Source organism: Cryptomeria japonica, chromosome 5 (genome assembly GCF_030272615.1).
Source record: "Cryptomeria japonica chromosome 5, Sugi_1.0, whole genome shotgun sequence".
Taxonomy (NCBI): domain Eukaryota; kingdom Viridiplantae; phylum Streptophyta; class Pinopsida; order Cupressales; family Cupressaceae; genus Cryptomeria; species Cryptomeria japonica.
In genome coordinates, this window is record NC_081409.1 from 229,568,277 (window position 1) to 229,595,413 (window position 27,137).

Genomic DNA, 27,137 nt, shown 5'->3' on the forward strand with positions numbered 1-27,137 from the left:
ATTTCTCTCTCTGATCTCTTACCGCTTACTCTCTTCTTCTCTTCTCTTTCTCAGAATCTCACCCTACACAATATTACACTTGGATGCCTTCTTAACCATACAGTCTCTACTAGTATGCTTGACTGTTAAGATTATAACAGTTTGTCAGTTGCTCTGTCTCTACCGGTTAGAGCCTCACACTGGTTCGGCCTGCTAACTCGACACTCTGACTCTCTGTGAAGGAACTCTCAGAAAGATAGCCTCTTTTCTTGCTCAAGCTCTCTTCTCTCTCACAACTCGCATCCAAAATAATCATCTTCAGTCTCAAGTTCACATATTTATATGTGAGGGTTCCCGCCAAAAGCAACATTCAAACAATGGCATGCTAGGGTTTTCCTCTACCAACTCAATCCGTATCTGATTTGATCGGTTTTTCTTTTCTGGGGATGATCTGCATCATATCAAACATCACCATATCCTTGCCTTCCAATGCACATTTTTTTATTTTTAGATGTTTGCAACATGCTTTTTGACATTTCTCTTTCGGTCACCTTTAATGGCTCGGTTGTTTCCTTCAACCAATGATTACAAGGATCGGATCATCCTACAAGGTTAGTTCAATCACCTTGCCACTCTGTCTCCCTAGAGCCACAACATCTTGCCATCGTCCCATGATTTATGGGTTCTTCATTAATATCGACCTTCTCGTAAGACTACTATGTCAATGAATACTTCACCAGCCTTTGCGTGCTCGCCACCTGGTGTCCACCTGTCATCCTTTTCGACATCCACCTATGCTTAGACTGCAAATTTAGTTTGACATCCTTCACCAACCAAGACATACTACCGATTCAACTCACTTTACCGATATAACCTAACTTCACCGATGGACCTTCATACCTGCTGACCTATTCTCTTGCAGTGGATTATCTTGGTTTTCCATAAAACATGTTGGCCCATCCATTGAATCCATTTACTGATTTCATTGTACTTGTCTTGTCTATCGGTGATCACATCCCTGTGTTCTTCTTTGCTTCTTTGCTGCTGGTCCTGCTTTACCGATAGATGTTGCACTTCATGTGTACTGATAACATACCTTTCCTATCTACTTACACACTTTATCCTCCATACCGGTTGACACCATTACTTACTTCACCCATACTGATCACCCCTACATACTTATTGGTGACCATTCCATACCGGTTGACATCAATGACAACATAATGCCAACAAAATACACATTATTAACCCAACCCTTTTATCTAAACTAAATTATAATGTAATTTATTTATTTAATATACTAACTTCAAATAAAAATGATATGTTTCAAACTTAAATGACATTATAGGTCATTTCCATAATTAATAACAATAATTAAGGGTTTGACATAAGATGACCCACTTCACTTTGTAAAGTGAAAAATTGGGCATATCTAGTCTTGCAAATCTTGCCCAAGATCGTGATAGAGTAAAAGATATAGTAAAATATTTTAGATTTGAATTACAATCTAATCCATAGCTCTCTTTAGATAGAGGCCAATCACCTTCAAGCTTCTACTTTAACTTTTATATTTTTAAATTTTATGCCATCACTTTGAAGTACTTATATTTGATAGAATAATATTGGAAAGAGACTACAATAAAAGTCTTAAATTGAGAATAATATATTAATGTCTTTAGACAAGCCTTCTCCCTAGCATTTATTGTGTTTTAAATTCATAGGTACAACATGAGTGTATTGGAGGATGACAAACATATCATTTTAATTTTCTTTTTAAAATTTAAAGGATTATTTATTTATTTGAATTATAAGGAGTATTGAGGAATATTGGATAATTAGGTTTAGATATAAAATATGCCAAAACTGGAGTTACTTTGTTGAGAAAACTTCTAAATTATTCATTTTTAAGGTAAATGAGTGTAAGCTCGTGAAAGGGCAAAAACTAATATATATTTTATTTATTTTAGTTTTGATCTTAAATATATAAATATGATTTTATTTCAAAAAGATTAATATGAAAGTTGATGTAATCTGACCTTGTTCTATTTTTTTAGCTCATTTAATTCTAATGGCTTAAATCTAATCCATATTCTACATTGTCCCTCAACCTAACTTAAAGAATGTGATTTAGATAAAATTATATTGGTGATTCTATCCTTGGACATAATTGCTAGTACGATCATGCTCTTTGTCAAAATCCAATTCCTTTTTTTCTAAGTTGACCTAGTTTGAAAATTTTACTATTACTATTCAATTTACATGCAAAACCTTTCAAATTAATACCTCAAATAAACTAGTAAAAGGAAAAATCCTAAGGTATTTTAAAACATCATCCAAGTATCCTAGAGCATTGAAGTAATTTGAAATCATATCATCCCTACATTAGTGAATTAGTCATTGCATCACACATCCAATATTTTGACACTCAAATTCTTTTCATACAAAATGAGTGAATAACAAGTAACAAGGGGCTTGAATTAGACATAAGAAAGTGTAACACTTTAATCCTTGCATGGCAAGACCCTAAATATTTTCTTTAAGACTACCTTGGATGAGAGGTAAATAATTTGAGAATGTGCAATAATATAAAATTATGGCAAAGAAGGTCTAATTTGCACTACTGATCACATCCAACTTTCATGAAATGGTCAAAGACATATTTGCTTCAAGAATTGAACCTCATATCAAAGTTTTATAGTAAGGAGATAATTTGGAAGTGTAACAATAGTGCAATTGTCTTCATTGGTAGGAAGTTGATATCAAACCAATTCCTACACTAATCAATGTGGAGAGAAATGTACGCAAAATACAATCTAATGATTTCAAATGCACACACAAAATTATACCATAATAACATAGTATATATCCTCAAAAAACTCTTTTAGGAAAAAACCTAGCCTCCAAATCTCAAACTAATGCATGCATAGTACAATTATAGTTACAATATATCAAGAGCCCCAATCATTCACATGAGAACAACCAACACAAGTCTAGAGATATTTTGCCCCCCTATAAAACCACATATACTACATCTTCATCCTAGACATCAATATATAGAAGATATAAATCTAGACATTGTAAATGGTAAACTATAAACTATAAACTATGAGACATTACAACTTACAACAATGATTCTTGAATGCCCATTAATAATTTTAACACCCAATTCCTCTTATGAGTCAACATTCTAATACTAAATAATTCTCTTATGTTGTCATAACCCGTCATACATGTAGTATCAAAAATTGCATACTTGTACAATTTTACACTTACAGTTCACACCTATATATATCTAAGAATTAATGATAAAAAATTATATCTCAATTTCAAATATTTAATCTCATGATTGACAAAGATGAAGTATAATCATCTTGGAATTTGAAAATAAAAAAAAATTCTTTCGGACTACAATGTCATGCACAAATGTTCATATAGTGCATTAACATCTGATGGATTTTTGAGATTAAAAAGTGCACTGTACTTGTGGCTTGTTCACAATGCATATCATAATGCCAAAATGGTAGCCTAAGTTGTCTTTTCATCTTTTCACATGGTACCATTTGGACTTATCACCTTTCCCTATTAAATTATTATCCTCTATGTTAAAAGTCCTTCACCAAACTGACACACATCAAACCATATCTCTAAGAAAATACTATATAAGAGATTTTGTATCATTGTAATGGCTACTTTGGCGGCTTTATATCTTACATTTCCCCTCTTGGTGCTCTTTGGCCAACTTTTAGTCTTATCATTGAATTACCATCATTTATGATATCACTGCCTTCATAGAGATATATGAACATAAATGTTTAACTAAAAAATGAGTTATGCAAATATAGAAGAATAAATAATAGAAAATTTAGAAAACTTGGTCATATATCCCAGCCCATTCTTCATATTCATCCTCTCTTGGCCAATTTATAACTAGACACATACATAACATCTTATACAACATTTACATATTTTATATTTTCTACCCCTATTTCAAACTTGAGTATCTTGTCCATCTATGCATTACATAAGACAATCAATTTTTTCTTCTTCAAGAAAGGAATTAACAAAAAAATAAAACAATTGCATTAAAATCAATCTTCCAACACCAAAGGGGTTTCAATTTGATGTCTATGTCCTCTAAGTAAGTCAATTCTAGTCTTACTAGTTGTAATGGGTGGTGAAATGAGTTATTCACTAGTATAGCTATGTAAGCAATGGATGAACCTATTGCATGCAATGACTATATTAAAGGGAAAGGATATCAAGAGGTTCACCTCCAAGGATGAATGCTAATTGATCTAGTGTTTTTCATTAAGGGTCAAACAGGTTTTGAGGGCTATTGTTTGTCCCTTTGTTTGAGTTGAAATGGATATTGCAAAGATGTAAAGTGGATGCTAGATATATAGCTACAGATAGAAAATTGATATAAATTGACATGAGCTAGCAATTTCAAATTTGATATGCAAACATAAACATGAATTTGTAAGGAGGAAGATGAGTAGAACCTATGACTGGAATTTGAGCCTGAAAAAGAGAGCCAATGGTGCTCTAGGTGACCCTATCCTCAAAATGTTGGATACAAATGAAAGTGATTGTTCTAGAAAGCAAGTGATGCTTAGAAGCTACCCCAAAAGTTTTGTCAAAAATGTGTTGGGCTGATGCAGGAGCATCCCCGGTTCATAGCAATCTTGCATCAACCAAAAATATTTCCTTTATGTTTTGCTTTCTGTTTGCAGTTTCAATATTTCTTTCTGCATGTCCCGGATTTGGCTCACCGGAACCTATGGAGTTGGATTTTGCTTGAAGACCTGATCATCTTTCTTATTCCCAAAACGTGGAGCATTTGGATCATTTTCCGGCAAGTTATCCCTATCGGTTTCTACGACAGTTTTCTGTTACCAGTTGTCTAGACCTATTTGCATTGGTGATCTACCGGATCCCTTTCGTAGCTTGCGGAGCCCTGAGAATTGATTCCAATGTTCCTTAGCATGTGGCCGACCTTTTCCCGTGATCTACACTTCATCCTTTAGATTTTCTGGAGGAATTTCTTTAGCAGAGGCCGACCTTGTTGGTTTTGCATGTTAGGTCTTGTTCTTCGGGTTTTGATCCTTTTTTGGGCCGACTGGATCCCCTTGGATCATATAAATAATTGTAATAGATCATTAGAATGTAATCAAGAATTTATGCTGAGCATAGAAGATAGAGCTTAAGATTTGAGGTCCTAGTTGTGACCTATTTTGTATTTTGAGCATGTTTTAGTAGGCCTGTGAGCCAGTTTCTGTATCCCGGTTGTTACCAGTTGGTTGTAATCCATTTTCATGATATAATTCAATTTGTCCTACATTGTCTCCATCATGTCCCTGTCTTTCCATTGTGTTTACTCTTGCTGACCAGTCTAGACTGATCTCTTTGACGTCCCTCCTAGTCGGTGATTGCTTCAAGTGGTATCAAAGCGAGCTTTCATTCCGGAGATTGCGTTGTCCTAAAAATTTTGTTGTAGGGTGGTAGACTATGGATCCAACCTGCAGCTGTAGAGGACTGACATAAAGATGGCGCGAAGAGGAACTAGGATTGCTGGAGCGTATGGGAATGCAGACCCTGCTGTGATGGAAATGTTGCGAGGAATAGCAGATCGACTGGAAGTCGTGGAGACAGCCTAGAGAAGGGGTCGACACATTGAAGATGTAAGTGAAGATGAAGGAGAAGAAGCCCTGACAAAACAAGTAAAGCAACTAGCGGTTGATCCGGATGAGGAAAGGTTTTTGAGGATTTTGAGTAGGGCGAATACTAAACCTCATTTTACCCCACTAGAATATGATGGAAAGTAGGATTCAGATGAATTAATGGATTGGATCTCGAAGATGGAGAAATATTTTTATTTCTAAAACACTAAAGAAGAAAGGAAGGTGAAATATGTCTGTACCCGATTGAAAGGCTATGCATCTCTTTGGTGGGAGCATTTGCAGGTTGATAGACAGAAAATAGGTAAAGAGAAGATCAAGACATGGGATCAGATGATTGCTAAGTTGAAATCAAAATTTATGCCAGCTGATTATCAAGTGAATCTGTTCCAGAAGTTGCAAAATTTGAGTCAGAAGAAATCTAGTGTGAAGGAATACACCAAAGCATTTTACAAGTTGAATATCAAATCTGGACATGTTGATGATGAAGTTGAACAAGTTGCAAGATATTTGAATGGATTGCGGGTGTCTATACAAGATGAACTTAGTTTTATCAAATTACAGATTGTTGAAGAGGCTTACTAGTATGCCCTGAAGGCAGAAGAGAAGCTAAACAAAAGACATGCATAGAGGTAGAGAAGCAGAGGTGGAAGGTTTTCTGGAGGAAGATTTCAAGGAGGAAGAGGATATACCAGAGGTAGAGGAACCTATACAGATTAGAACAAGGACAAAGAAGTGAGAAAAGAAGGTAATTCATACCGGAAAGATGATAGAAATTTCTACTAGAGGAGAGAACCGGATGGCTATCAGAATGAGAATTTTGGAAGAGATGACAAAAGACAAGATAGGAGAGTGTTTAGAGGAACTTTCTATAAGTGTGGAGGAGAAGGACATCGTGATTTTGAGTGTAAGAAGACAGAGAATACTAGAAAAGAAGCAGTGGTGGAAGAAAACCCCGCCAGATTAGATAAAAAAACTAGAAGATGGAGAACTGTTGATGATGAGGAGAGCTTTGTGTCATACCGGGAGAGAGGAAGAGCCCTTGCAGAGAAATAATTTGTTCAAGAGTAGATGTAAGGTATCCGGTAAGTGTTGTAAAGTTGTTATCGATAGTGGTAGTTCAGATAATCTTGTTTCAGAAGAGATGGTGAATAAGTTGAATTTGGAAAGATTGAAGCACCCTAAGCCTTATCAGATAGCATGGATTTAGAATGAACATAAGTTGTTAGTAAGTGAGCAATGTTTGGTGAAATTGAAAATTGGGAATTATCATGATGAAGTCTTGTGTGATATTATGCCTCTGGATATTTGTCATCTTTTGTTGGGTAGACCTTGGCAGTTTGATAGACAGGCGATACATGATGGGAGGAAGAATACACACACTATTGTGGCCAATGGGATGAAGCAAACCTTGTTGCCCTTGGAGGAACCTTTGGATAGTGAAGTCTATACGAATGCTAGAATCTTTTTGGTGGATGGAAGGAAATTCCCAAATGGATTGAGACATGAGAATGTGTGTTTTGTCTTAGTTCCTAAGAAGATTGAGAATTCTGAGCATGAAGAAGAGCAACCAGAAGAGATAAAAGATTTGTTGACAGAATATGAAGACATCATTTCAAATAATGTGTCTGATAGATTTTCACGTGTGAGAAGTATCAATCATTGCATGGACCTAGTTCTTGAAGTTAGTTTGCCTAACAAAGCTGCACACCGGATGACACCAATAGAGAATGAAGAGCTGAATAGACAAGTGCAGTAGTTGTTGAAGAGAGGTTTGATCAGAGAAAGTTTGAGCCCTTGTTCAGTACCAACAGTATTAGCACCTAAGAAGAATGAAGAGTGGAGAATGTGTACCAATTACAGAATAATAAACAAGATCACAATGAAATACCAGTTTCCTTTGCCTAGGATGGATGACATAATGGATTGTTTGAGAGGAGCCAAATACTTTAAAAATATAGACTTGAAGAGTGGATATCATCAGATTGGGATCAGAGAAGGAGATGAGTGGAAGACAACATTCAAGACAAATGAAGGACTGTATTAATGGTTGGTGATGCCTTTTGGGTTAACTAATACACTGAGTACTTTCATAAGGCTGATAAATGAGGTATTGAAGAAATTATTGGGTAAGTTTGTTATTGTATATTTGGATGACATTCTGATTTTTAGTAAGACAAAAGAGGAGAATTTTTTGCATTTGAGACAAGTTTTGCAGAGGTCGAGGGAAGAAAAGTTGTTGATAAATCTTAAGAAGTGTACTTTCATGAAGAAAGATTTAGTCTATTTGGGATTTGTGATATCTAAGGATGGTTTGAAGATGGACCCTGAGAAAGTAAAAGCAATTGTTGAGTGGCCTACACCAGAAAGCATTGGAGAGGTAAGATTATTTCATGGATTGGCTAGTTTCTACTAGAAGTTCATCAGAAATTTCAGTTCAGTTTGTAACCCTATGACTGATATCATGAGGGGAGATCGGAAGGAATTCAAGAGGACCACCGGAGCAAACAAAAGTTTTGAACTGTTGAAATGAAAAGTGACTGAGCATCCTGTGTTGGCTTTACCAGATTTCAATAAAGTATTTCAAGTGGATTGTGATGCAAGTGGAACAACAATAAGAGCAGTCTTGAGTCAAGAAGGGAGAGTAGTAGCTTAATTCAATGAAAAATTGAATGATGCTCAAAGGAGATATTCAGTGTATGATCAAGAATTTTATGCCATAGTTAAAGCCTTAAACTAGAAGTGGAGACATTACCTATTGCCTAAGGAGTTTGTGTTGTATACGGATCATCAAACCTTGTAGTATTTGAATAGTCAGAGTAAGTTGAATCAGAGACATATGAGATGGGTAGAATTTTTGCAAAGTTACACCTTTGTGCTGAAGCATAGAAGTGGGAAATCTAACAAAGTTGATGCATTGAGTAGGAGAAGGAATTTGCTGATAGAGATGAGAGTGACAGTACTAGGATTTGAGGAATTGAAGACCTTGTATGATGATGACCCGGATTTTGTAGAACCTTGGAGAGCATGTAGAGAACCGATTACAGTAGATAGAAGAAAGTGGTTTGATTACTTCATTCAGGATGGGATGTTATTCAGAGGAGTTTAGTTGTGCATACCTAAGAGCTCTATGAGGGAGAATCTGATAAAGGAGAAACACAGTGGAGGATTAGCCGGACATTTTGGTATTGACAAAACAGTAGCATTGGTGAGTGAGCATTACCTTTGGCCCTAGATTCATAAGGATGTCAGGAAATATGTGCAAAGTTATAGAGTTCCTCAAGTTGCAAAGGGTAGTAATCAGAATATGGGATTGTATAAACCTTTGACAGTACCGGTAAGACCTTGGGAGGATATAAGCATGGATTTCATACTTGGATTGCTTAAAACACCGAGAGGGAATGATTTTATATTTGTGGTAGTGGATAGATTCTCGAAGATGGCTCATTTCATACCTTGTAAGATGACATCAAATCCATTACATGTAGTAGACCTATTTTTTAAGGAAGTAGTGAGATTGAATGGATTGCCTAAGAGCATAGTTTCAGACAGAGACACTAAGTTTGTTGGCTATTTTTTGAGAACACTTTGGAAGAAGATGAAGACAAATTGGAAGTTTAGTTCTACTTTTCATTCATAGACTGACGGACAGACATAAGTAGTTAATCGGAGCTTGGGAAATTTGTTGAGATGTTTAGTTGGAGATAAAGCCAAAAGCTGGGATTTGATTATTGCACAAGCAGAGTTTGCCTACAATAATTCAGTAAACAGGAGTATCGGAAGAACACCTTTTGAGATTGTTACCAAAGTACCATCATAGAGGTATATTAGAGTTAAGAGATATTAGCTCAATGAAGATCAGATAAGTTCGAAAGCAGAAGAATTTGCAGATCACATGAAGGACGTACATATTCAAGTTAAGCGATATTTGGAGGACATGAATAGCAAGTATAAGGAGAAAGAAGATTAGAAGAGGAGACATAAGGAATTTGAAGTTGGTAATGAAGTGATGGTGTATCTGAGAAAAGAAAGATTCCCGGTTGGAACTTATAACAAGTTGCAAATGAGAAAGCTTGGAGCTTGCAGGATTTTGAGATTAGATTGAAGACATTTTGGACAGTAGGATTGGGCGTAGTACCCGTAGCAATTAGTATAAGGAGTATCTCGTGAAGTGGAAGGACAAACTAGTTGAAGATTCATCTTGGATTTATTAGGTAGAGGTAGACCGCCTTGGTTTTTCTCTAACCCCAACAAAGTGAGAGACTCACTTTTTCAACAACCCCAGATTTTTGATGCAGGAGCATCCTCGGTTCATAGCAATCTTGCATCAACCAAAAATATTTCCTTTCTGTTTGCAGTTTCAACATTTCTTTCTTTGTATCCCGAATTTGGCTCATCGAAACCTATGGAGTTGGATTTTTCTTGAAGACCTGATCATCTTCTTTATTCCCAAAACGTGGAGCAATTGGATCATTTTCTGGCAAGTTATCGCTACTGGTTTCCGAGATAGTTTTCTATTACCGATTGCCTAGACGTATTTGCATTGGTGATCTATCGGTTCCCTTTCATAGCTTACGGAGACCTGAGTGTTGATTTTGATGTTCCTTAGCATGTGGCTGACCTTTTCCCGTGATCTACACTTCTTCCTTTGGATTTTCCAAAGGAATTTCTTTGGCAGAGGCCGACCTTGTTGGTTTTGCATGTTAGGTCTTGTTCTATGGGTTTTGATCCTTTTTTGGGACAATAGGATCCCCTTGGATCATATAAATCATTGTAATAGAGCATTAGAATGTAATCAAGAAGTTAGATTGAGCATAGAAGATAGAGCTTAAGATTTGAGGTCCCCATTGTGACCTGTTCTGTATTTTGAGCATGTTTTAGCAGGCCTGTGAGCCAGTTTCTGCATCCCGGTTGTTATCGATTGGTTGTAATCAATTTTCATGATATAATTCAATTTTTTATGTATTTCCTCCATCATGTCCCTCTGTTTCCGTTGTGTTTACTCTTACGGACTGGTCTGGACTGATCTCTTTGAGGTCCCTCCTAGCTTGTGAATGCGTCATGGGCATAGATGTGTGGGGTGACCTTGTCCTTCTCTTTTCACCACTGTAAAAGATAGAACTAATTGTCTCTATCTACTTTGCATAATTCTATAATTACAAATTTTGAACCTATAAACTCCACTTGCAAAAGAGAGAAAGATGTTGGGAATAGTGGTTTGCCTAGGTCAAAACCTAGGTTTGGAATAACCATTGAAATTGAATTGAAATACTAAAGTAAAATGTTGAAAATTATACCTCAGATCCGCTATAGATGATTGAAGTTTGATGATCCAGTGCTCTTTGAATGTGATCACAAGAGTTGATGCAATAACATGGCACGACACGATAAGACATGAATGACCTAATTATAAACACATTCTTGCATGAAGATTGATGTTATTTTCTTCTCCATGATGTGTAGATCTTGAAGAATGCTTGAAGGATATGGTGGGATAAAATGTGGCCTTAATGCTCAATGAATGGATGCTTGAAGGTGGATATGAATTGAATATAATGGATGTGAAAATGAATTAGAAGAATGCTCTTATATGGGGTTCTCAAGGTATTTTCCTAATAAGGCTTACCTTAAATGGTCAAATTGAGACATTGCGATCCAAAACCAACTAACGAGAAGTGGGCATTGACATGTTCAAATTTGGGACCTGATTAGGAGAACAAGGGCACCCCAAATTCCATTGTCCACCCAAAATCAGGTGAACAAGCCAAGCATGGGGTGCACTCAACTCAAGAAAGGGGTTCAAATCACCATGCAAACAAATGATATCAGTTTCGATGTTAAAAGGCTAGGAATGGGCTTGGATAAGAGCTAAAATGGGTCAAACTAAGGTAGGGGTACAAAAAGTGGTGTAAATTGTACAAGGTTAACTCATGGTAAAGTAGGAGAGAGAGAGAAGGGGGGGGTAAGGAGGGATGGGGAGATAGAAAATTACCTACCAGGTGTACCAAACGGTACAATGTTCCTATCTCTTGCCTTCAGGGGGGTAAAACAACTTAAATTTATCTTTCATTTCATCCCAATAATAATTTTCACTTCCTTTCCATTCAAATTTCAAACCCCCAATTTTGTCATCCTGGTGCTTTATCATTTTAAAGTCACCTACAATGATCCATGGAACATCAACAAGACTATAGAGCAGTTTCCACAATTCAATCTTCTCCCTATAATCATTTGGTGCATATAAGGAACAAAACCCTAATGTAAGATTATCTTTCCTAATAATGACCCATTTTCAATGGCATAATTAGCCCATTTGTTAGAAAAAAGAATCACAACCCACCCCCCCCCCCCCACCTTACCATTAGCATGGTTCGTAGTAAATTGAGTTGCATCTTTCCAAATAATGATCCATTTTTTTTCCTAATAATGATCCATTTTCAATGGCATAATTAGCCCATTTGTTAGAAAAAAGAATCACAACACCCCTCCCCCCCATTACCATTAGCACGGTTCGTAGTAAATTGAGTTGCATCTTTCCAGATGCATTTAAGATTCACATCAAGGGTAAAGTTGGTGGATTTAACTTCTTGCAAAAATACTACATCTTTATTTTTAGAAAGGTTAATAAATTTCCTAGCCACATATTTCTTGTCTAGAGACTCTAGTCCCATAACATCCCATGATATACATTTTAAGTCCATAGAAAAAACTTATTTAGAGGTACCCATTAGTTTCCTAAATCCTTCAAAGCATTTAGGTAATCTTCCTTCAACGTCTTTCCTTTTGTGATTGGGAGATGCAACACTTTTGGTTCTTGTTCCCCTTTTTTGTTTCACCATAACGAATTGGTCATATCCAATTGGAATCATTTTATCATAGTTATCCTTCTTAGAGATAGGGGGTTGTGAGGCCCTACCCCGAGCCCATCATAACACTTCTTTATTTTTCACTATGGACTTATCATTTGATACATTATTTTGATGCACTATGGATTTAGAGACTATTTGACAAATGATTTGATATCATTGGATATGATATATCACATATTATGTCTAATTTCAGTACTTATGTTGATGATGTTATGATTCATGCATGCATGCCTAATTAATGATTTCTTTATATGATTTCAATGATGTTTCAATTTAGTAAATGGTTACATATGGATTGTTAGGAAAAGTAATTGGATTCTATCTTTATTGTTCTTTGATTAGGAGATCAATCCATGATATGATGTGAAATTGGATGCTACATGTTTAAAAGCGTATTCCTTCATATATGTATGCATATTGTTTTGGACCTACTTATGTGTGGATTGAGATGTGCAGGATATTAATCCATGTGACCATGGAAATAAATGGGAGAACTAGAGCCAAACCTATGTGCGATTGTGAAGCCAAGGTTTGTTTATTTGGAGAGACAATACCTCATTTGTAATGTGTTTATTTTTGTAAAAGTGAATGCATGTGTGTGTGTTCAATTTATTTAATTTTAATTTATTTTCAACTTGAAAAGGCATGTCCAAGTGTATGTTGATACGTTGTATTTTATGGTGTCACTTGACACTTGTGATGTGTTGTGAGTTGGCATGTGACATGTCTCTGAGAGGGAAATGTGAAAACCTATGCATTCTTCAAACCTCGTTTATTTTTTCCAAAAGACAACTTGGTTAGAGAGCCCTTGGAATGGTTGAGGTTAAGCCATTTTTAAAGGCCCACTTGATATACCTATGGGTAAGGGACCTTTTTGGGCATATAACCACTCACATGTGATTTCCAAGTCACTTCAAAAGTGGCCTTTTCTTGATGGACGAAAATCAACTTTTAGAAGATTGAGTCTTGGTTAGACAACCTTCCATTCTTGTGTTGGATGCACTTTCAGCCCACCTTACACTTACCTTTTCAGTTTCCTCTTTTAGAAACCTTGTAAGTGGGTTGGGAAGACCAACCTATGAGCTCTCATCATCCTTTTCCAAGGAAGTTGGAAAGTGTGAGAGGAGTCTACTTAGAGGAAAAATTCAAACTTAGAATTTTCATCACCCACTCTCCACTCTTGGAGATCAAGAGTAGTTGAATGAATTGAATTTTGAAGAAGAAAATCTAGCTAAAGGAAGCTTGTAGTTGGTGGAAATTTTGTTGGCTTGGGTTGGAGGCTCTTCATCAAGTCTCTCATCACATTCCATTGCAGGAGTTGAGGTTGGTGCATTGTCACCACTAAATTTTAAATGCATATTTTGGTTGTTTTTGTGAAAATCTGCATGTTGTGAAAATCTTGTGTTTTCAACTTGAGTGTTGTGTTATTTTGAGTGTTGGTTGAGTTTTGCATTTTGTAGAATCCTTACATATGTATGTTGTTTATGGGAGTCAAGACCAAACTCACCCTTGGGAGGGTAGAGTAGTCTTGCGGTGAAGGGAGCTTGACATTCATAAGGTGTAGAATCTCCCTTACGGGAAGAGAGGGAAACAAGGATATGGAATCCTTGTTGCATTTTAGTTGTTTAAATTGGGGGTCATAAGGGAAGACTTGGCTTGAAATCTTTAAGGGGAAATAAGGGTTTTATTTTTGTGGTCGTGAGAGACCAAGTTTGAAAGGATATTTTGGCCTTGTGATGGCCTTGGGTTATTGTATTATACTTGCAGATCTCCCCATGTCTAGTCCACCTTCACCCCACTTTAAAAATGTCATTGTTATGGCTATGTGTTAAGCCTGGGATGGGAGTTTTGTGTTGAATGCATTCTCTTGTATTCTGAAAATTGTATGTGTGAGTTGCTTGTTTGTACCCTGTTTGTCACCTAGTTCTCTCAAGCTCAAGGGTGGCCTCTTGTAGGCCTAGGTTGGGAGGAGAGCCTCCATGGTCACAACCAAAAGAGTATGTTACTTGCAGGTCTGCATATTGGATGTAGGAGATGAAAGAAGGAAAGTCTAGTATGTGGCTGATTGAGGAATGCTTCTAGTTGCACCTTCAAGACCATTTAGTTTATGCTTATTAGTGAAAAAGAATGTAAAAGGAAAGATGCCTTTGCATTTCTCTTACCTACTATTGTGTTTCAAAAAGGAAATGCATGTAAAAAAAAAAGATATTGTTTCATTAAGTTCATGTATTTAGAAGCAAAGGAAAAAAAAAAAAGATACAAGAAATGTGTAGTATTCCGTTATAACTCTTATTTGAATAAATGAAAGTTGGAAAGATTTACATTTTTTATCTAATGGCAAAAGGATGTTGTGTTTCAGATTTAAGTCAATGTCAAAAGAAAGAAAACTAGCAAATCACTAAACTAGTATTACATTATTGCTTTCTGTTTAACCTCATAGTTAGTTTTATTTCTCAAAAGTTCATTCTTACATAAAAAAAATAAAGAGTTTTATTTTATTTCTAGCTTTTACATTTGTATCCATTGTAGAAAAATAAATTATTTTGGAAAGAAAATATACTAGCTAGAATAAATCCATGGTTAAGTAAGAAAGAAATTGCAAAAATAGAAAGAAAAAGAAATGGCTTTAGATCAATTTATACTTTTGTTAAGGTTTTAAATCAATGTATTAGATATTCTAAAAGTACAGATTTAAAAGCCATTTTGGCATTTCATATACTCTTATGAAAGTAATTACATTTAAACTTGAAATTACATGTATTTGATACATTCTACATTTTAAAAAACTACATCTAGCAAATCTGGAAACAAAACCAGAATGGGAGAAATATTTCACTATAAGGACCTAAAAATTATATATATATAACTGAAAAACTAATTTAAATCTGAGAAACAAAAAAAATAGAAAAAAAAAAATAGAATCTATGTATCAGCATATATATATTTGAGTATAAACACACACACATGACCTGTTCCAAAGGGAAACTGAGCATATGTTTAAACGTCTTTCTACACACACAAATTTAAATAGTTTTTTTTTGTAACTATGGGAGGGACGACGTGTGGGTCGTGACCCATACAGGCGGGGGTCGCAACCCACATGGTGGCACCCCCACCCCCTTTCTACCGCCCTGCGAAACAGTGAGTCTCGGCGCCGCCGGTAGCCATTAAGCTCGCCGCCAAACCAGGGTTCGACCTTGTCAAAAGCCATGGCAGCCGGAAAGAAAATTTTGCTCCCTGCAAAACAATTCAAAAAAAATTAAGAATGCTCTAACATATGTTAGGCAATAATAAAAAAAGGGGGTCCATAATAAAAGATAAAGAAACCCTAAAGGTATTATAAAAAAAAATGGGTTTCAGGAATAAAAGTTTTTAAGTGGCAATTATGTGAGATATTTGTATGTGTATTTAATTACATACCCATGGGGTATGTGATTAAATATATATAAAGAGTTATTTGAATGGGAACTTTTTTTTAATTGAATAAAGGGATGTATTTTTCATCCCATGGGACTAATATTTATGTTTAGGTGTATATATATATATATAAGACAAATGTAAATAGACATCCTGGGTTAATTAATTAATATATCCAGGGGTCATTCTAATTTTAAATATAGTGTAATGATCCTATCAGATTTTTAGATAACCATGACTATTAAATTAATATTAATATAAAAAGCTATATTTATATTAATGTATTAAAGTAGGAAAACTTGAAATTAAATGATACATTTTGTATTATAGATTAAATGATATTATTTGAGTTAATTTAATTAACTCTAAACAAAATGGACTTAGCTAGTTAATTTTAGAAAAATCAGATTTTAATCCCTAGAAAGGTTATATTAAATGAATGGAGATAATCGAACACTTAATTGTGAATTAATAAATAATTTAATTAACCAAATAAAGGTATCATTGTCTTTAGACACCTAAAATTGTCTTGTCTAATTAAATAAATATTTTTATTTATTTAATTATTTAAGCATAATTCTTCTATTAATTAAATAAATCTTTATTTATTTAATTAATTCACTTTAGCCTCTTCTAAACCTTTTTCTTATTTAAATAAATACTTTTATTTATTTAAATTGTCCTTCTCCTAAATTAAATAAATATTTCATTTATTTAATTGATCCCACTTCTTCTATTATTTAAATAAATCTTTATTTATTTAGTTAATTTGTTAGCCTTTTCTACCCATGACACATGTCATTCATCTCTTAATTCTTACACTACCTACCCTCTCATTATTTTCTTATTTCTTTTACCTACCCTTTAATCTTAGCCGACCATCTATCTTTTACACCTCTTAATCTTATCCCTCCATTTCTTATAGTGTCTTCTATATAAGAGGATGCTTCTTTCATTATCAACCCTCCTCAGCATTCTAATTGTCTAATCAATCTTATGCAATCAAATCTTTTTGCGATCCAGCTATCAACCACATTTTCGTTCTTTGTTGAGCTCTTGTGCACATACTCAATCTGAGAGCAAAATCATCAAGCAAGATCAATGGAGATAGGAAGAATGGAGATTCAAACCCTAGTGGACATGTGATGGTATAATCTTTGTGATTTTGTTTATTTGCATTGTCTTAGGTAATCTTCATATGTTATGGTCGATCTTTATTGTTGTTAGGCTAGGGTTTTGTGGTTGAATTCATTTAGTCTTTCAATATTGTTGTTTCCATTATTTACTTTTCACTATACACATTGTCAACTCTATGGATGGTATCTTTAATTTATTTCAAGGGACTATTCCCTATTGAGTGTAATGTAATGCAATAGCTTAAGGGGATAAATTTAACCCACACAGTCAAAGTTCGTTGCGAGTTGTCATTTCAATTAAAATTTAAATACAACAATCTAACTTGTCCTCTTGTAGATTGTTATAATTTGACACTTAAGTAATTGAATTAGTGAAACTAAGTGTTCAACCACATTTTAACATTACATAAATCACAAGTAATTATGCTTTTTTTTTTAAAATTGTTGTTGTGTTTTTGCCCTAAAGTTTGGGCATTACAGGGGTCTTATCACTAGCTTGGTTTCTTCTCACTCTTATTGATTTCATAACCAATCCTTCCTTCTTAACCTCTACAAATTCCACAAATTGATATCCCCTATTGTTCAAGATCCGATGCCTTGGTTTTTACAATATGGAACCAAAGCCTTTGACTCAGAGATACTAGAAGCCTCATTTTCCATATTACGGTCCAAACTATGAATAAGCCCTTTCGAACCAAGGTTAGAGAGCCCTTCAACATCTTCCTCTGTCTTAACAAGTTCTTCCACTATTTAATAATTGATCAACAAAATGATTTATTATTCACAATACTACATTTCACCTGATTTCTTTTTTCTATACTAATTCATTCTCGATCCACTACTTCTAGCCTATCCTTCCTATAGAGTTTGATTTTTAAAAAAATATTCTTGGTTGATCTCTTGGGGGAGCACCATACCTCCATACCTCAATACATTGGGGCGTGTCACCAACCAATTTTTTTTGTACCAACTTTATTTGTTTGAAATAACACAATAAACATATTGTCTCAAAGAGAGGCAAAATGTAGACACCTAAAAATGACTAACACGTCACTATCTCATCGCCTCATCATTTCTCATCAATTCTTCTATCAATATTAATTAAATAATTTTAATCAATTAATGAAGCTAATATTAAATTCTCTCATTTACAATAATTAGATCATTTTTAATTATTTAATTAATTCATCAAATCACCTACCCCACATTAATTATATTGTTTAATTATTTATCCTTTTAATCTACATTAACTATTTTTTTTTAAATTATTTAATTAATTCATCCCTCAATTCTTCTAAGATCCACTGTATTTAAGGGATTTTAATTATTTAATTAGCTAACATTTCCTCTCCAATTAAATGAATTTATATAACTTATTTAATTGCTTTTCTATTTTTGTTTTTTCTAAAATAAATAAAAGTTATTATTTTATTTATTTTATATTCTTCTAGTCATGCACACATGAATTATTTATTTAATTCTATTAATAATTCTTACCAAATCAATGGAGATTTGTTAAGTAAATCCACTTGAAGTCACTACTAGTCCCACTGATCAATCAAATTCACTTCACTCATCCACACAATTAGTTATCTCAACAATTAAGCTCTTCATAGGGGCACATGTTGCATGGACATTCCTCATGTCCTCACATTTAGTCTTATCCATTGAATCCTTTGATCATTCTCCGCTATTGATTGATGACTCGTGAAAGTTATAAATCTACTAGCTTCCAACCCATCAAGGATCCATAATTTTTGAGAGAATTCATGCTATGCATTCTTGGAAGAGACATATCATAGGTTCAAAAATAATGAGATTTAATAGCACATTCAAAAAATTAAAGGGGACGACAACATATCCTAGGTTCAATAAAACTCCCTTGGTCTTCATCCACAACAAGTAATTTGTTATCCTTGTTTTCGTTTTTTGAGGAAAACAAGATAACTTCCCCTACATTTTTTTCCTAAATTCGTCCTCTTTTCTCTAAGGTAGGTTTTTGAGGCATTTTGGTCACCTCACTTGTCCTTGAATACTTAGTGTTCAATACCGAAAATCTCGTCTTATTGGTTAAAATTCAAATTTTAACTCATAAGTGAGTTTTTCTTGTTTTGGTGCAAAATCGCGTTTAAAATTTGACTTTACATCACTTTGAGTCCTTAGGTGCAAAATCGGATTTTAAACTCAAAATTGCACTTGTTAGTCCTTTTTAGGTGCACCCCAAACATGTAAGTCTAGTTTACACCTCTTAGGTCATGTTGTTTCATATCGGACTTATAAGTCCGATTCACACCATTATGAAACACGTATTGGTAATTAATGTTTTAAGGAGTCCAATTTCATTCGGGTTTCTTATCTCTTTATTATCGTTTTGGGTCCTTATTTCTCTTCATTATTTGTGTGGAGATTCATAAGGTGTTGAAGCTCTTGCTTGAAGTTGGCTTTATTTTTCCTATGGTATGTGTTTTTGCCCTACCTTCATGGTTTTCTTTGATTTATTACTATTGGTTTTTAACATGAGCAATATACATCAAAGTTTTAACTTCAATGCATGTTGTTATTGTTAAAACTTGTTTTTGTTTTAAATCATTTTTATCGAACCGTAGATAATGGTGTGAGCCCGAATTCGAAACCCAACATACACCAAAGTCTTTGCTTTGATGTGTGTCAGGTTTCAACCCGACCTGCATCATTATTTTGAGATTCCCTTTGTTCGGTAGATGGCGGTGTCGTGACCCTGCCATGCATCAGAGTCTTTTCTTTGTAGTGCATGTCGGGGCCATGTCCTTGTCATACATATTGCCCTTGCCTTCCTAGGTGCAAGGCAAGATGGTAACCACGCCATGCACCAGAGCATTTCTCCTTGGTGCATGTCGGGGCTACCACCCCAACTTACACCCCGCACTATCATTTTTGTAAGTGTTGTCCTCAGGTGCATGCCCAGGTTATAGTTTGGACCTACACCCATAGCGATCTTCCCAGGTGCGAGTTGGGGTTATAAACCCGACTAGCACCATTCTATTTTTCCTTGCATTTTTGTGATATGAAGTGCATATCGGTTTATAACTTCAATATGCACCTTCATATTTTGGTCTTCCCAAGTGCGTATCAAGGAACATTAAAAACCGATATGCACCTCTTTGTTTTGAGGTTTTCTAAGTGTATACCAGACTTATAAGTCTGATATGCACTTCCTTTATGATTTTTGGTTTTTTTCCCAGGTGCAAATTGGACTTATAAGTCTGATATGCACTTCTTGTTGCTTTCACTAATATTAGGTGTTGATTGGACTTATAAGTCCGATTGGCACCTGATTCACACACTTACAAATTGGTGATTTTTAACCAATTTGTGATCAATTAGAGATTTTTGTTCTACCAAAATGGGATTTTTGTATCCATAAAAGGAGGTAATTGACTCAATATGGTGATGAAATTCTCAATGTTGCAGTGCAATTGTTTTCAAATGACGAAGCCATCACCTAGCAAAAGAACAATGAATTTTAAAAAGCAAGAACTTCATCCATTTTTTCCTCCTCCCATATCATCAAATATTGACAATATCAGATATACGAAGATTGGGCATGTAGAGCTTGAAGAATTTTTGAAAAGAGTTAGAGAGACGCCAGTGTCCTACAAAATGGAGCGCACCATCAACAATGGAATTCATCTGGTGGTGGCCTTTCCCATGTCCACACAGAACCCAAAATTCGTGTTAGCCCTAGGTAACCAGTATGATCCTACAACTAGATCAGTGAAAGATGCAGATGGAAAAAAGACTCTTATCAAGCTTGATGAGAACTTCTTTGACACAATTTTCAAGTCTTTGCCCATAGATCGATATGCCAATATTGATATGCAATCAGTTGTGAATTATTATGACAACAATTTAGATAAGTGCAGGAAAAACATCAATGAAAATTGGTTGAAGACTCCTAGGCCTACAATTGCAAGGTGGCTTGAAACTCTTCCTTGCAGTGATTTTATTGAGGAGGTCAATGATCTCATTACTCTTCTTAGTAGAGTAAAAGGTCTCCAAACTTCCAATACATATCACAAATGGAAGTATCAGTACATTCACATCATCAAGAAGAACAAGAAGCAAATCTTCTGGGTAAGCAGATTGCAGATGCTTTGTGTGAGCAATTGACCAAGGTTCCCACCACCTTGAAATTCTACATTCCTTCATATCTTGTCTATGTAACTGCTTCAATGAGGCATTTTCTAGGTCTATCTACCATAGGTGATAGGAGACAAGTTCTTGTTTATCATTTAACTCTCAAGGAGAGTTTACATCATTTCAAGAGAGTCAATGGTGGGTTCTTTTCTCATTATATGTGCTTGTTTGATAAGGATCTTCAGAACAAGATGGTGTCAAATGAATCCTAGAAAGTAGTAAGTGAATATGGTTGTATTTTCTTACAATTTCTTACATTCACATATCTCAGTCCATTGGATGCTTTGATGGAGATCCCTTCAAGTTACCAAGGTATCTGTTAGACAAGATCATTCTCATAGAAATGGCTTGTCAGATGATATCAATTCATGAGTGTCAATCTGGGGCTCATAAAACTGGTCTCAAGTTCTCCATTACTGTTGGGATATACTCCATCAATTCTATCTACAAGGTTCGTGCCATAGAGGAGGAGATGAGGAGAGTGACCATGAAATTCTTCAAAGCCAGAAAGCATTTTGACTATAGGGGCATGAAGAATAAAATCAAGAAGAGATACATCCATGTTCACCAGATTAAAGATGTGTGGATTGATTGCATAACTAAAGAGGACATCTGAAAACTTGACTATTGTTGTCTGATAATAGAGAAAATTGAGAATTTCAATCTTGTTGAGGTTCCTGAGGATCTTGAGGAGGATGGAGACATCCTAGATCCTTTCTATGAGAAGAAAAAAGTTGCTAGACCACCTTTGCCTCTTATCTAATGATCCCAAAAGGAGAATACTTCAATAAGGGCCAGGTTCCAAAATATCCTTGCTAATACCACTTTTTGGTTGAATCTGCATGGTGTTCAGCTGAAGCCTTTCTAGACCGAATCATTTGAAGATGATACCGCGGGCCTATGGGAAAGACTTCTGAATTAAGGACCAAGAACAAATAGGATCCTATGGCTCCTAAAGGTCCACATTTCAAGTTCACAGTTGGAAAAGGTAAGAGTCAAGGTGAGTCTTCTTCTCAAGAGACTCAAACTCATGAAGAGGTAGAGGACTTTGATGATGAGAGACTACCTAAAATCCCAAGTACTTCCCAGTCTCAAGAAACACAAGAAGGTATTCCTCCTACATCATATGATGTTACATGTATTACTTCAGTTCTAGTTTCTGACATTATCCCTTTGGGTTCCACTATTTTATTTTCATCACAAGCTCCTAAAATTAATGTCATTCCTTCCACGTTCACTAGTGAATCTGCCCTTGATACACCTCATGACAATCTTGATATTGTATTTCTTCCTAATTTGTTTGAGGTAATTTCTTCCATGTTGGAAGATTTTGATAATTTTATGTCAAAAGATCAGGTTCCCACTAGAATTTATATTACTTAAAATCCACCTGCCATTGTTACCTCTACTCCACCTATTGTTACTACAAGTGTGAATAGCCTTAGGAATTAGCATCACACGTGTTGACTGTTGGAGTGGATGATGATACACCTTTACCACCTTGGCTAGTGTCTAAAACTCCTAAAAGAAAGAAGAAATCCATATCCCCAGATGACTTTGATTTCAGTCAGTTGGTGCCTGTTAAGTCCAAGGGTACAAAGAAAGCCAAAACTTTATCCAGGTTGAAGGTGGATAGATCAAAGAACAAATATGTAGAAATGGAAATTCCTCCTCTGGACACAAATTTTGATAGAGTGCAACCTACAAATTATGTCATCAAAAGGATTGATCTAGGCAAGAAAACACATGAACGTACATTAAAGGATGCTCAAACTTCTTTTCAACATCTTGTGGAAATGTACAATGAAGAAAAGTTTAAGAAAGTTAAATTGAAGAAAAAAGTTAATCAACTCACCGAGGTCTTAATTAGGATAACCAAGTCATCAGAAATAGTTGAGCCTATCACTTTATCTGTATATGAACAACTCATCAAACAAGATGAACAGGTCAATTCTCATGGGAGATCAATTGGTGAGTGGATGGATAGGCTTTTGAGTCAGGGGACTCATTTGATAAGATCTGTTATTTCTTTGGTAAATAGTTTAGAAGGTATCAGGTCTGAAGTTGAAAAAACTTTAGATCTTTTCTCACAAAAATTGGACACGTGTGAGAAGGACTTCAACTCTCGGTTGAAGTTAGAAGATTTCCAATTGGATGTTCTAGTTGATAATGGAGTGCTTCCTTAAAGGGATATGTATATTGAATAGAGAGAACTACTTGAACATCAAATGAACACCTTGGAGGCACTTGTCAAAGATATGAGACTAGAACAGAGAGAATGCAATGATAAGGGAAAATACATCATTGATAAGATATCAGCGCTCCCTTGCACTTTCCTTGATGGGAGTTAGAAGCCCCTTCACGAAGACATCGTCATCAAAGAATTGAGTTTGCTAATTGGTGAAGAGGTTTAAAAACAAGTTTTCTCATTGTCCTCAATTGATAAGTTGATAGACATACAAGTAAATTTGGATAAGCTAGCCTCTCTTTTGAAAAAGCACAATAAATATTTCATAAGCCTCAGAGACTCTGTAACATGGGTCAAGGTCATCACAAGTCACACTAAAGGACCCGATCAAGAATAGATGAAAGCAGTTCTACGAAAGTTTGAAGAGTTTATGAAACATGATCAAAATGGTGTGTCTGGTGACACTTAGAATTTTTCATAGTTTAGAAGTTGTAGATGCATTTTTTAATAAGACTTTGACACTTCAAGTGTCATTTTGTATTTATGTTTTTGCACTTAGGCAATGAATGAGTCTGAAGTCAAATAGGACTCTTCTTCGATTTAGTCATAGTTTTTCGTAGATTTTCCCAACACATCTCACCTATATATATATATATATATAAGGTTGTAAAGTGTAATATCTATCTAGAATCTTTAATCTATATGCATCAAAACTCTGCCCAAGTGAAGAGAAAAAGTGAAACTTTGTGTTCCTATTGTTATTTTACAAACTTGATCAAATAAGAAGAAAGCTTTGGCATCCAGACTTTGTGTTGGATTAATTTGTGGTTTATGGTGAGATTGTTCTTATGTCATTCTTGTTGTAAATTCTTATTTTGCCCAAGTAAAGGTGTGGTTGAGGAGATATTGTTAAAGAGTAGAGGCAATTGTTGGTTTGTGGACTTTGTGTCATATTTCAGCTCTTGTTAATAGAGTTAGGAATTGGTGAATGTGATATCATTTTGAAGACATTGAGCTTCATATTGGTATTTTCAAGTTTAAAGTTAGCTAAAGTATTATCAAATAGCATCTCGAAGGCTTTGTGCTTTGTTGTGCCATCCTAGAAAATAAATCTCGATTTCAAGATTTTGAGCTTCATTTAATCATTTGAAAAATATTATTTGAATTTGTAATAGGATATCAAGATACAAACTTTGTGCTTTACTTTGAATATCAAATTATGATACCATGGGTTACATAAGTAATTTGAAGAAAGGTTGATAGGAGAGAAGTAATTTTTAAGACTTTGAGCTTAAGCACTCTTTTTCGTCCTGAAGAAGCAACAAAGGACTTTAGGCCTTTATAGAAACTTTGCTTCTTTACTTATCTATATTTAGATCATTCTTACAATTTGAGTTAATTTGTTATTTTGAAATTGTAAAAAGTATTGTTGCTCTATATTGTAAATTATTTCCTGAAGTAAGAGGAAAGAATAATATCCATTCTGAAAAAAAGAGGATAGGATGATGCACCACCCAAGTTTAGATTAGACATTGAAAGTTGTATCTTATTTCTAGAAAGGTAGAGTAGTAAGTTAAAGGGGGAGCCTTCCCTTAAAATTAGGAGAGATTCAATCTCACACATTGTGCTTGAAATCACAATTTTATAAAATTAGCAGAGCCTACATCTGTTGCTGCTTGTTCCTGATTTTTTCAAAATATTTTTTGGAGGAGGGTTTCAAGCTATATCAACGTTTTTCTATTTGCATTTGGGGAGATTTTTTGTTTTTTGGGATTTTTGGGCTCAAACAGACCTCACTGTTGAGCTCAGAACACCCAAAAACCCCCCATTTTCATATAAAAATTGTCCAATTTGGACAACTTTGGCTTTGATAATTTTTTAATTTTATTTTGGCCCTTCAAGGGCACGTTTTTCGAGACGAATATATATATATATATATATATATATATATATATATATATATATATATATATATATATATATATATTTGGGTAGTTTAACGGCTTACCTAGGCCGAAATTCTCAAAATTTTGTTAAAAAAAACCATTCAAAAAGGGGGTTTTGTTTTTTTATAAGAAAATACATTCAAAAAGGGGGAGGGGGGGCGGCGGCCTATACAGGGTCATACGACCTGTAGAAGGGCTTGGACCCGACTCCCACTTCCCCGTGCACACAGGCCACCACTTAGGTTGCCACCTCGCTCCGCCTCCCAAAACCCCCCCGGGTCGATCGCCTACCTGTTGCTGCCACCGCTAAGGCCCGCTCGCCGCTCCAGCTCCCAGATGCCCTGTCGCTCCGGCTCCCGCCCTATCGCTGCCATGCTACTCAGGCAACCTCTCGCCTGCTGGCCACTGCATGCCCACCGATGTTTTTGCCACCGCCTAGGCCCCCGCCCCACTGGCCGCCTCCCGACCTTTTTTTACGGCTACCCTACTTTTCTGACGCCACCCACTTTTCCAATCGATGGTCCTTTTTTCCAGTGAAAGTTTTTTTCATGTAGCAAGGTTTTTCTTTCCAGGCACCAGATTTTTTTTTGGCACATTTTTTTAAGCGACAAATTTTTTTTTCTTTCGGCGAAGGGATTTTTTCCAACAGGCAGGGAATATTCCGCTGACATTAGCACTGTGTAGGCAATCTTCAGGCCTCTTCTGGGCCCATTTGGAGCACCTTCGATCTTTTGGCCAGATCTTGGGCTCACGAATGCGTTTTTCGACAAACCTTATATCGTCGAAAAGCTCTTTCCAAGCTCCATCCAGATCCGAACGTTTGAATTTTTTATGGTGTTTTTTGTTGTCAAAGCTAGAGGTTCATTTTTGTACTTCGGGAGACATAACTTGAGCATCCAAACTCCATTTTTTGAAAACTTTATATCGTTGGAAAGTTTGTTCTGTTCTCTTTCCATTCATATGAGTTTTTTTCCAGATTCTGCTCCAGGTACATTTTATTTAGTTTTTTGCTTTTCCGCACTCTGGTGAATATCTTGGATGTTTCAGGTCCCGGGATCTCTTTCTTTGAGTAGCATGTACCGTCTTTGGTTGTTCTTTTTGTATTTCCAACCTTATATCTCTTCTAATCTTTGTATACATCATTTTGTAAGCATTTCTTTTTTTGCAAACGCACTGAGATAAAGTGCCACTATGCATTGTATACTTGGGATCTTGCACATCTTGTGCCTTATTGTACATGCACTACATTATAAAGTGCCATGGGGGGGTTGATGTTTGTCTTTGTTTACCATCTACCTTTGTCACGCGAGTGTTCCTTCCACGACATTAGCCTCATGATGTGTGTCAATTGAGTGTTCCTTCCACAACACTATGTACTTTCTCTGCACCTTCGATGTTCTTGGTTCTTCGTCATGCAGTTCTTATTGGCTGTCTTTTTCAGTGAACTTGTCCCTCACCCTTGTCCACATTATGGGGGGGTTTCTCCTTTTGTTCTAATGCTTCCTTGGTTCATTGGATAATCTCTTCAGGCTTTGGTGTTTTATGCCATCTGTATCTTCGAGTTCAATTGTTTGCCTTTGTTTGCCATCTGATTTGAGTAGTGTTATTTGAGGACACTCATGCAAATTATAGTCTTCTCTAGCTGATCATCTTCTATTCCAGTGGAGGTTCTTCAAATCGATAGTTATTCTTCGACAGTATTTGCAGGTTCTTCATGCTTCAGTGATTCTTCTGCTCTTCTCTTGTTC

General features: G+C 35.5%; 1 protein-coding gene across 1 annotated transcript in view; it reads right to left on the bottom strand.

Moving 5' to 3' along the window:
• Positions 1-15,534: 15,534 nt before the first annotated feature.
• The window catches only part of LOC131033890 (uncharacterized), a 74,373-nt gene continuing 62,770 nt past the window's right edge, over positions 15,535-27,137 (bottom strand). Inside the window, exon 2 of the mRNA XM_057965198.2 lies at positions 15,535-15,763. Within this exon, the coding sequence (XP_057821181.1) occupies positions 15,650-15,763 (114 nt within the window). The 3' untranslated portion in view covers positions 15,535-15,649. The remainder of the gene's footprint in view (positions 15,764-27,137) is intronic.